Source organism: Acomys minous (assembly GCF_964271855.1).
Source record: "Acomys minous genome assembly, chromosome: 18".
NCBI classification, from domain to species: domain Eukaryota; kingdom Metazoa; phylum Chordata; class Mammalia; order Rodentia; family Muridae; genus Acomys; species Acomys minous.
Genome location: NC_140501.1, coordinates 23,992,949 through 24,005,225, shown reverse-complemented (window position 1 = coordinate 24,005,225; position 12,277 = coordinate 23,992,949). Strand labels below are relative to the sequence as shown.

Here is a 12,277-nt window from a genome sequence, read left to right as displayed (position 1 = left end):
ACAGTAAAAGCTTCCTAAAATATATACATATATAAAACTAATCTAGAAGAAACCCAGCACTAACAGGATATTTCATTCAAATGAACTCACGTAGACTGAAGAAGGATGCACAGGGCGTGCCTGGGTCTGCACCAGGTCCTCTGTGTACATATCATGGCTTCCAGTTTGTTTTTGTGGGATTTCTGATCATGTAAATGGGTGGGTCTCTGGTTCTTGTGCTTTCTCTTGTATTCCTTTCCTTCTGTTTCTGCCCAATTCTATTACATTTTTTTGTTTTTGTTTTACCATACTATATCATGTCATATTATCTTTGATGCCTCTTTTCTTTTCTTTTCTTTTTTAGTTTCTTCTATTTATTAACTCATACACAACTACTTGTCTTCTGGTTTGTTAAAGCAGTATGTCAGACGACACTTGCCATAGTAACGTCTGTCCAAGTGGCTGGCCTCGAACACTCCAGCACCACATTCACCAGAAGGACACTCTCCACGAAGTCGACTAGTTTTTGCCATTTTCACCTGCCTTACAGAATTTTAGCACAGCCGACTTCACCTTCTTCGTCTTATTCTTATTCTTCTTGGGAGCGGTGTAAGACTTCTTCCTTTTCTCAGGGCCACCACGAAGTCTCAGCACAAGGTGAAGAGTGGACTCCTTTTGAATGCTGGAGTCGGACAAAGCGAAGATCACCCTCTGATGGTCAGGAGGAATTCCTTCCTCATCCTGGGTCGTGGCCTTTAGGTTTTCTATAGTATCCGACGGTTCAAACTCCAGCATCATGGTCTTACTCGTAAGGGTCTTCACAAAAATCATCATCTTGGCGGCAGCTCCACCACAGGTGGTGAATCAGAAAGCCTGTTTTCTAATTAGAGACAGAAAAGGAGTTGACCTTAATAGGAGAGGAGGTAGGGAGGAACTGGGAGGGGTAGAGGTATGGAAACTGTAATCAGGATATATTATATGAGAAAATAAAATCTATTTTCAATAGAAGGAATAATCCCCTGTCATGTACAATGAGTATGTACTAATAAAAATTAAAAATATGCAAAAAATTCATCCTCCTCTCCCAAAATAAAATAATGTGAGAAACACACACACACACACACACACACGATGCATAATCTTTTGTGATATGTATACCTCTAATATGAAAAAATTTAAGTAAATATTTAAATGCATCAGTCCTACTGCATTCTATTTTGTTAGTTGCATGCTGAACATATTATAAAAATAAATTGTATAGCAAAATGTATGCTACAGATGAAATAATTTTCAGGAAAGACTTCTGTATTCTTTGCTTTTTCAAAACAAAAATATTTGCAAATTGATCTTGGAAACAACAACAACAACAATAAGACAACAACAACAACAACAATAATAGGATTGTTAAAAGGCTGCTCAAACTCCAGTTGGATAGCAGTTGGAAATGGCAGTGTTGTTGTTGTAGAACCATACACTGGCATTTGTGCTGCTGAAGCAGTGTTTGAGAAATAAGTAAGGGCAAAAAGTAATGAAGAATCTATACAAATAGGGCTTAAAACATATGACCCTGTAGTGAGGCTGAGCCTAGGGTACCAAGTTCTGGTTGACACTACTGGAGCCTCCCTTTCAGACTCTGAGAACTTACTGCAACATCACTGCCTTCAGTTTCAATTACTCTGGATGAATCTAAGTATCTTTTCTATGTTGAGTTCACCTTCCTAGCTGATGTTGATTCAAGGAAGACAGTTGAAACAGTCCTGGGTTCAAGAACAAACGTTTTGTTTGGTTTTCCTATAAATTGTATCCAGGACGTTGTGCACACTAGATAACCATTCAACCACTGAGCTATAACCGCAGGCCTATGGGAGTGGTACCAAAATTCTTCTTGAGGAATGGTCTTTGGTTAGATAAATATCTTGGCTCTTCATCTAGAGGAGTAAACAAGAACTAGAAGAAAACAAGCGGCAGGCATACATGTTGTAAGATCTTCAGGAAATTAACTTTCTTGGAGGGAGGGAGAGAAGACAGGAAGTAATGAGAGGGCGCTTTCTCATTAGAGAAAAGGAGGAGATAAAACATTGAGCTGTGAGACAATGTACAGTCAATTAGGCAAAGGGAACTAAGAAGAAAAAGAAAATTCCTCTGAGTGTTACACTTCACCAAAGGACATTCCATGAGAAAATGGATGTCTAACAAAAGTTTGAAGAATTCTTTGTGTTTTGTTGTTGTCTCTTATTGCTGTTTTCACATTTTTTAATACAAAAATCTTTTTCTATATTTTTTCTAACATCTCCACCAAAATCTAACACAACTTTATTAAGATCACCATGTTACAAATGTGGCATATTTTCATGTATTCGCATCTGGTGTGGTAGCTTGGTTTTAGTTTCTGGTACATGTGTATTTGCCTGTAATTCAAGGAAGGGCTATATTTTGTAGTTGTGTATCCCTGTATGGAGTAAAGTAGCTCCAAGGAAGAGCAGAGATAAAGGGCAAGGTTGTAATTTCTCGGGATTTTTAAAGTAAATTTCAAGAAGCAGTTCTATTGCCACGGATCATGAACTTGGAGAAAGAAACTGGTAGTAAGTAGGTATCAAAGGACTGTGCTCTGCATAGTTCTTCCTTTCATGAAACTCAAGGAGAGATGGCACAAACGTTCCTCTCAATAGCAGAGACACTTGCTGTTTGATGAATATCCATGAGCCTCCCATTCAATGCTGGATCACGTGACCAGCTGTAGACAGCAGTCCGTGAAAGAACGTTTGTCTGCTATTCCCAGACTAAAACATGTCAAGTTAGTGTGCTTTCTCTTCGCTATGAATGCCACATTTGAGGAAAATACGGCTACCAGGTCCTGCTCATCTGAGCTCTTGTATCATTCTGTGCAATGTGCTGCTCTAGAAAGTCCCCAAACCAACAGCTGACCTCTCCACAGGGAAATAAGAGGCCATGTGTCATGCCACCAAGATTTTAAGAGGAGTCTGGCCTGACACTGTGAATGAGGCCATTAACATGCAAATCCAGATGGAGTATTTTGGAGAATAAAGGGAGGAAATTAAATTCTATTGAAAAGAAGGGTGGTATCCGAAATAGGTTTCTTCTGGTTTAGCATTTAGTGAATCAAACACAAAGTCAGCATCACAGAATGATGGTCAGATTATTCAATTTAAGGATGTCTGTGGACGCCTCAGGCAAAGTTTACAGATTGTTTTTGTAACTTATACTGAAAATTCTACCTAAACTATGAAACTAAATTATGATCTACAAGATACGGTGGACTAAACTTTTTCTGGGTAACTCCAACAGTATTCACAGTAAGGAATAAAAGGTTAAGATGCACATTTATAAACTTTTCCCACTAGATTTCATTTACATTTCCCTTAATTTTCGTGTCAAAACATGCATTACCTTACTAACTAATGTATATGGTTTTGTATTTAATCAGTTATACAAGTATGCAATTTATATGTGTGTTCTAGATGTATATGTTTAAGATTACATGTGCAGTATGCATGCATGTTTAGATATTTGGCATGATACTAAGAATGTTGATGTCAGAGTGAGGACACCTTTCCATGTCAGATAAGCATGTTGAGTTTTTGTGGGGGCTCTATTTCCTGCTTTTCTCTATCATGTTCACCAGTGGACTTCCAGAAAAAAACAACACCACATTTTTTACTTACTGGCATGCCTGCTTCTCCTAATGACTGGGCTTCAAACTGCTTTTGGATCATTTTCATAATCAAACCTCTGTTCTCACCAGCTTCCTCTTAGAATCATCATTCTCTCTTCTAACATAGACATAGAGTCAATTTTATTATTTCACCTATTCTCTTATCATAAATTTTGGATATAACTAAACAAAGATGATGTTAAAAAACACTATAAACAAAAAGAACAAGGAGTGGCACACAATAATACAGTGCCTTATCACTATTTTAGTCACGTGTCTCAAGACAATTACTATCATTTGATCAGAACTTGGTTTCCAATACTCAAGAACATGGCATTGTCTATATCAAACACCAAGATAGGCATTTTGGTATCAATGCAACCAAAGTTTCCTCCAATTATCATCATGATCACCACCACCACCACCATCGTCATCATCATCATTATTATTTGTCCTAGAAACATACAGTTAGCTTACTTTTAGTGTAAAGATATAAAAATACATTTAAAACAAAGATAGTTTAGGTAAAGTAGAACTATGCTTTCGCTCTTGACAGACTTGTGAGAAAAGGATTGCGAATGACAGCCAGTGAGGCACATCACTTGGGTTTCTGTTGCTTTACCAGATGACTCACTACTTCCGATAAATGACTAACTTTAGAAGTGGTGTTTTAGTTCATAAGAAAACCATATTTGAGATCGTACATGCTATCCCAAGTGAGGAAACTGACTCACAATCAAAGCTGATGACTTGTTCATGTTGTCTGTGCTGGTCTGTGCTCGATCGGGACCACTTTCTGTCTCACTGGTCCTTTTAATGGTGGACAGAGTTCAATGAAATAAAATATGGGACATGTTTAGAGTATTATCTAATCTAGAATAAGTGTTTTATTAAAATTCTGGTCAATATTAAATTTTACATTTTTGTCCAACTCCAAAGCTAGTATTTTTCTTTCTATACAATTATGGCAAATTGGTAGAATCTTGACACCCTGTCTAGGAAATATGGAACATGTAAGGTGTCACTAATGTACCCTCTGTGGAATATCCATAGACTGGAAAAGGGTTGCTCTGGTGGGGTCGTAGGGCTGAAGGAGGAAAGAATAGAAGAGGATGCTGAGCTTTTAGTAAGCTTGTTGCTTTGGGAAACAGCAAAGCTTAAAGAGATTTTTATAATGGGAACATTGTTCTGAGTTGCCTTTTTATTAGTATAAAGTACAACTATCCGTTTAGCTTTCAGGAAGAAGGGTAACTCTTCCAATTTTTTTCTTGAATTTTCTCTCCCTCATTGGCTACAGCAGACAGGGCCAGCACTCAGCTTCCACTTTTCTTTCCTATTGAGAGTGTTGAAAAGAAGTTGACAAGTTGGAGCCAGGGACTGATTTACTGGAATATAATTATTGTAAAAGCTATGTCAGTTCTTCACCCATCAGAGGATGTCTTTTGGAATTCCCTCTATGGATGCTGGGTTTTGTTTGTTTTCTTTTTTGTTGTTGCTTTTGTGTCCCCAGCCCTGACTGGCCCAGGTTTTAAATTTATTTTTCTTTTTTATTTTGTGATTTTTTCCCCTGTGTCCTTTCTATTAATGGAATAAATGGAATTTGGGGTCAGCAAGCTCATGTTCTGATTGTCATAAACAGCTCTGTAGCCTCAACCAGTCAGCAAATTTGCCTAAGTCTCAATTCCTCCATCGATGAGTTAGTATAAAATGTTCCTATGTTCTTTCTTTACTGTTTAAATCAAATAACATGTCTTAATCACTTCTTATAGTATTCTCAGGATTCAGTTAATAAAAGTTATTCTTAGCAAAACAAGTAATAAAATGGACATTTATTTTCTTTTTCTACCACATCTCCATTTTGATTTGAAATTTAAATTTGCTAAAGAGAATGTGTAGGTCGTCTCCTCCTGACCTGACAGTGTATTTCATCCCTGCTTGGCCCCTAATGCATGGAAGGATCTGTGCCACAGGAAACCAATTTGCCTTCCAATACTTCAGCCTGGTAAGAAGCCCACTGTGAAAAGGTTTATTTTCACATATGATTTTCTTTTAACATAATTCAGATTATTTTGTTGTTTGCTTTTTAAAGATGTTACCATAAATCCTATCTTCTCTTATCAAAACCCAATCAAATTAGCAAGTGAAAAGAATGCTCTGAACCCAGGGCCTGCTTGTGTTAACTCTTCACTTCCACATGCATAATGTCAGCTATAGTCTTATGAAAATGTCATTTCTCTTTCATTTACTTGGATTCTCGATCATTTTGCCTTGGGAAGGCAAAAACTAGGGAAGGTTTTTTTTTTTTTTTTTTAAGTGAAGAAGAGATGCTTAATGGGTTATGAGACTTTGAACAAAGGGAGTTATTCTAAGGAAGAAAACATCCTTAAATGTAAGCCTTTCCTTTCTCCCAGTTGCTCATTCTCTGGATATTGTAAGAAGCTGAGATGTGCCTTTAGTTGCTCAGCTTTAGGTATTTTCCCGACGATTTCACAAGCGCCTGCAGTATAAGCACGGCAGTGTCAGTCTAGTCTCTATGAAATCCTTTTGTGAGGATGCAACAGTTTCTGCCTTTTGAAGTCCAAATGGTCAGTGCAAAGAGGCAAAGCCCACAGGACAAGGACAAAAGAAATGAGAACTCTCGTCTTGTTTAAACGCAGATGGAAAATTTAAATGTGTTCACTATGTGATTTTAATCATTTTCAGAAACATTAAATAAAAATTCACTATGTCCACTCCAGAATAAACATTCCAATTACTTTGAGTGTAACTGTGCTTTAACACTTTAATCGTTTATAATTTTCTTAAAATGTAACAATACCTAAAAGTTTTAAGTGGACATCCCTTAATTATCATTACTTTCAATATGTCTTCTGTATGCTCGCATAAAGGAAAGAAAGCCACTGTGGAATGTTTGTAACTGTGCACTCACTCTTAAATAAATATACTGTATACAATATTAATGGCTATTTTCAATATGCTTGAGTTCCTATCAGATGCTAGGCAAAAATAAACAGCTTTTTGAAAATAAAGTATGATCTGAAACAATATTGTAATTATTATGATAACATAAGAAAACTAGTGCGTTTATAAATAAAGTTAGATGTCTGAAATAAGGAGCAAGGAGCTGGGAAACTGCAACGGAAATCTTGTTCTAAACAGTGAAATGAGCCTGGAGAAAGACACATGAAAAGAAAGGAAATTACCGAAGCCATTATGCTCACAACACACCCAGCTGGGAGTCCAGCTGCTCAAGGAAGCTGGTGCCTCTTGATCTTTGGGAGTTCCTAATTAGAATACAAGTAGAAATATAACAGAAAACATAAAAGAAAGATAAATTTAGTATTAAGCTTAGTTCTTGTCCTTCCTCTTTAAATGACAGCAAAGAGAGACATAAAGAAACCAGTCTAGGTAAGCAATAAATAATTTTATAACACGTGACTTTCTATGCCAATTATAATTTATCAAGAGTTCCAGTGTTCTGTCACATGATTGTCCCTGCTTTCAGGTAAGCATGCCTATGAACAGCTGACGAACTGTACACTGTGTGTGAAAGCCACTGTGTATGAATAAAATGGCATGCAGTTCGGAAGCATTTGGAGTTTTGTTTTTGTTTTTTTTTTTTTCATTTGGCTCTCACTACAAACTTCTTCAAAGGTTTTTGCAATGGTAGAGGCTTCATAGGATTGTAAATCAAAGTATACTGAAATAAATGCTATAGAAATTGAATGTGTGGTACAAAATTTTGCACAATGATAATCACCAGAGCCTGAGAGCATACAAATATGTGACTAATTTATGTTTTTATTTTAAGAAACCCCTACAAATATGTGCACATATATTTTGTTATTTATAGTACTTCAGATTACTTCTTTACAGGTTTATAGGGTCAATGTGACCTTCCCAAGGTCTGTGCTAACACACACACACACACACACACACACACACACACACACACACACACACACAAAAGAAAGTCCAAAGCAATGGCCCAGAAAATTAAAACAAAAGCAAAGCCAAAAATATAGCCACTCCTATTTGTTTGTAGTTTTTTTACTAGTTCAGGTAGAACATGTACTGGTCTAAATTTAAGTGGATTACTGCTGTCATTCTCCATCTTATTGCTGGGGAACTTTATTGTTTAAGGTTGATCAGTATGCAAGGCAGTGTGTTCTCTGATTGATCAGTATGCAGAATTGGAGTACTCTGGAGAACGTTTGGGCATTTTCAGTGTGTCCTCTGGATTAACCTGCAGAGTGTGCGTTTTCGAGGACAGGTATGAGGGGAGACAACAAAAGTGACTTAATGGTCTGGCACTGTGGAAGTCTGATCAACTCCCCAAGTGGAGGTCAAACCATCATACAAATCATTTGCAATATGACAATGACCCTGAAGCTCTTTGGAAATGAATGTTCCTTATTGTCATTGTACAGAAATACAAGCTGATTAAACAAAGATAACTGACAACCATTGCCAACATTCAATAATATCAGCATTTATTCTGATTCAGAAACTTTCTTATGGTCGTGTCTACTCAGTGTTGAGGAGGCATCTTTACCTTTTAGAATGGGAAGTACGTAAACATCAGGGTTATGTTTCATGAAATGATTTGATAGTGGTATAAGTAGTGGGTATCTCAGCATCTTTCCCTTGTTTCTGTCTTTCCCTTTTTGCTTATCCATTAGTGTGGTAGGGTATGTGCTGAGAGAGGAAGACAGGCTCTTAGCAAACAAGGCAGGGGAGCCTAGAGCTTGCACTTCTCCAGGCTCTGCTCTCCAAGTGGTGGTACAACAGATACGTGCTGCTCTTTCTGGAAAGGTCTCCATCACAGTACCTGCTTGGCTTTCCTGATTATACAGGAAGGCAGTTGAAAATTCCATCGGAAACGTAAAGCTTTTTCAGGAATCTGTCAAGGAATCATCTGCTGTGAAAGGGGAGGGTGAAAGCATAGGCAGAGGGCACCTTTTGTCAGTAATTCATGCACCTCCTAAAATCAGATGTGAGTTAAACATTGTAGATTCTAGACTGAATTGTAAGAATCTTAGAAAACAGGCACGTGCAGAACTTCATCGAAGGTATGTTGAGCTAGACTGGAAACTAAGGGAGACATATGGGAACAAGCCCAGTAAATTTTGACCTGACCAAAGATTGGGAATGACTGTCATTTTTACTTCCAAGGACCAAAAAAAAAAAAAAGATTATTAATACATGAAAAATAAATGATTCCATATAAGCTTAAACAGACAGAATTTCTTAGGAACGGTCAACATTACTCAAAGAGAATATTGGAATTTTGACAAGATTACTCAAAGCTGTGAAAGCTTCATCGGAGACATACCTGCTGGAGTTATAGAAATGCCTTGAATGAATACTCTGAACTTAAAAATGGAAACATCGATGAACAACAGAGGGAATACAAATATTACATAATTGACATGACATCTATTGTCTAGAAATCTAAATGGAACCTGGAATGATGTTAGATGTGAAAGTTGAAATGATAGCACAGTTTCAGGAACTGAAATTAAACAGCTGGATTGAGAGAGAAAGACAGACAGAGAGAGAGAGAGAGAGAGAGAGAGAGAGAGAGAGAGAGAGAGATTGAGAGAGATTTTTTTCCTATGGGTTGACATTATGCTAATTTTAGTAAAATAAAGTAGAAATTACTAGAAAATTTCCACTATATATTATTTATTAGTTACATGAATTAGTTATTGGTACATTTATATAGGTTTCACTACACAGTAAAATTTCAAACACTTTGAATTTGAGAAATAATATTGATTTACAGGGAGCTTTGCATTATAGAATAATTTCAGAGTTTGCCATAAATACATTCATTACTTAAGGAGCTATCTCTTGAGATATCTTTATGAATTCTGGACTCCATAAGGCATTGAAAGAACAAAATTGCTCATAGGCTTGAATATATTTAATATTTCATTTATTAAATCTCGTCCTCATCTAACCTCACTGTTTAATTTCATTTTCTGAAAATGTGCTATTGTTTCAACTTGTACTTCTAACATCATTACAGGCTACTTTTGCTTTAAGTGATATAGAAATAAAAACCTGATTCAGAAATTGCCTGAATCAAACAAGAATTGTTTTGAGTGTGAATACATTGTAAGAATATTAGATATTCAAGTCTGAAGGAAAAGAGGTCACCAGGATTAAAGAACTGATGCCTTTGTCCTGAGGAGGCATCTGTCCTGAGCCAGCACTGAGCACCTTGCAGCAGTTCCAGTTAGACACGCTGATGGAAACTCTACTGCTCCAGGATACCACAAGCTGGCACCATGCTCCGAAGGGGAAGTGCAGATATTCTCTAATCCTCAACCAAAGCTCTGAGATTCTTTCAGTTGGCCTATCAGGAACTATCATTGCTTCCATTGCGTTAGACAGGCCCTCTGGTCATGAATTGAGTAAGGCTTTCATAGAATGAGGAAGTTGGTCTCAAGCTGATCGGAAGTCATAACCTAGAGTGGAAAGTGAGGCAAATATTTATAACTCCTGACAGGTGAATTCAGGGTATGGCTAGAATCGGGGAGACTAAATGAAAAAAAAAAAAAAGCTCACTTGTGGATTACAAATGGAAGACTGAAAATAAGACGTGTTCATTACTATGAAAAGGTTAACAGAGGCGGCACTATGGGAGGACATTAATTGAACCTTGACCCACTTTCTGTATCAGTGTTGTCCTCTTAAGCTACAAATTAAAAGATAGATATATATTTGATAAATAAGTGTTGTTCATGAGAGAGCCTTTCAGAAAGGGCCAACATGAACAAAATCATGTACACTGGGGAGGAGAAGCAACAACAAGGAAAACAGCACCCAATCTCCTGATGCACAATATTGAAATCAGAGCAAGCAGTCAGGGTGATGGAGCTGGAGATAGTTCAGAGCTCCTGAGCACTGTAGGTAATTCCGCAGCAATAACAATCCCACAGCCTTGGGAAGGTCTTTGGATATAATGAAGTATTTAGACTCGATGAGATCTCAACCAAAACAGAGGGAGAGACAAGCTGGAGAAGTATTCAGGGGGACACTCTTCCGCGTGTGAAAATAATTTGAACAACGTAATGAGACAGAGGGGTTGGTGTGAGCCCAATGACAACTTACTTTTATACCTTCATTGTCTTAGATCAGAAATAGTCACTTGGTATACCATATAAAAATGTTAGCTTTTATTGGTCATAAAATTGCCTTTCTATTCAACTCTTCTGTGACAATAAGCAGAGAATTCAGACACAAGTAAATATAGAAAAATACCTGTGTTCTGATACAAATTCAATATACCAAATTTAGCTCTGAGGCTGTTCTTTGTTAACTCCTTCCCCCCAAAAAATAAATCGTCAGAGAAACCATGAGTGGGCGCATCTCTGAGACAAGCTGGAGACCTATGACAGGTTAGGCTTCTGGGAGGATATGAGGGTGACTCTAGCTGAGACTCTTAGTAACAGTTGTCATGGAGACTGAATAGGCCATCCTCTAGCTAGACTGGACTCCTAGTGGAGGAAGCGACCACCAACCCACCCACAAAAACTTCAACCCAAAATTTACCCTGCCTGCAAGATGTGCAGAGCTAAAGGTAGTGTAGAGATTGAGAAAATGCTCAAACACGCCTGGGCCAACCTCAGATCCACCGCATAGGAAAAGAGCCAAGCCCTGACACTGTTAGTGATACTCTGCTATACTTGAAGACAGGAATCTAGCATAGCTGTCCCCGTGAGAGGCTACACCTAACAGCTTTCAGAAGCAGATGCTGAAATTCATAGTCAAACACTGAGTGGAGCTTGGGGAGTCTTGTGGAAGGACGAGGAAAGAATAGAAAGACCCAGAGGGGACAGCAGCTCCACAAGAAGACCAACAGAGATGACTGTCTTGGGCCCATGGGAGCTTATGGAACACCAACCAAGGACTATGCATAGATTCATCCTAGGCCCATTACACATGTGTAGATGATGAGATGGGTAGCTTGGCCAGCATATGGGTTCCCTAGAAAGGGGAGATGGGCTGTCTATGACATGAACACTGTTTCCTGCTTTTCAGTCACTTCCCTCTGGTCGAGTTGCCTCGCCAAGCCCTGGGATAAGAAGGTGCACTAAATCCTGATGAGACTTGATATGCTTGGGTAAGTTGGTAGGGGGAGGCTTCCCTTTATCTGAGGAGTAAGGAAGGAGGGAGAAATGGGAGAGGGAGGGTGTAAGCAGGAGGAGAGGAGAGAGGGCCTACAGTTAGGATATAAAGTGAATAAATGAATAAAAATGATATCATCACTTGTTAAAAATAAAACAATTAAAGACAAGGATAATAACCGCAACCTTCAGATATGCGCTATTGTTTGACTATATGATCCCTAAAGTAGAAACTTAAGTATCAGTGCATCAGTGGTGGGAGATAGGGCCTCATGAGAGGTATTTAGGTCATGAAATAACCATCTTCATTGATGGATTTGTGCTGGCTTTTAAAAACAGTCTCAGATATGGAGTTCAATTTCTTCTCTCTTCTTTCTCCTCTCCTCATGCCTCTACCCTCTACCCTCCTCTCCTCTACTCCTTTCTCTTTTCCTCCCATCTCTTCTCTTCTCTTCTCTTCTCTTCTCTTCTCTTCTCTTCTTTTCTC

The 12,277-nt window shown here is 38.0% G+C and overlaps 1 protein-coding gene across 1 annotated transcript; it reads right to left on the bottom strand.

Moving 5' to 3' along the window:
- Positions 1–498: 498 nt before the first annotated feature.
- Positions 499–813, bottom strand: LOC311589586 (ubiquitin-ribosomal protein eS31 fusion protein-like; the record flags this gene model as incomplete). Its single annotated transcript, XM_084768092.1, has 1 exon — positions 499–813. The coding sequence occupies one exon, from the start codon at positions 811–813 to the stop codon at positions 499–501; it is 315 nt and encodes a 104-aa protein (XP_084624218.1).
- Positions 814–12,277: the final 11,464 nt, after the last annotated feature.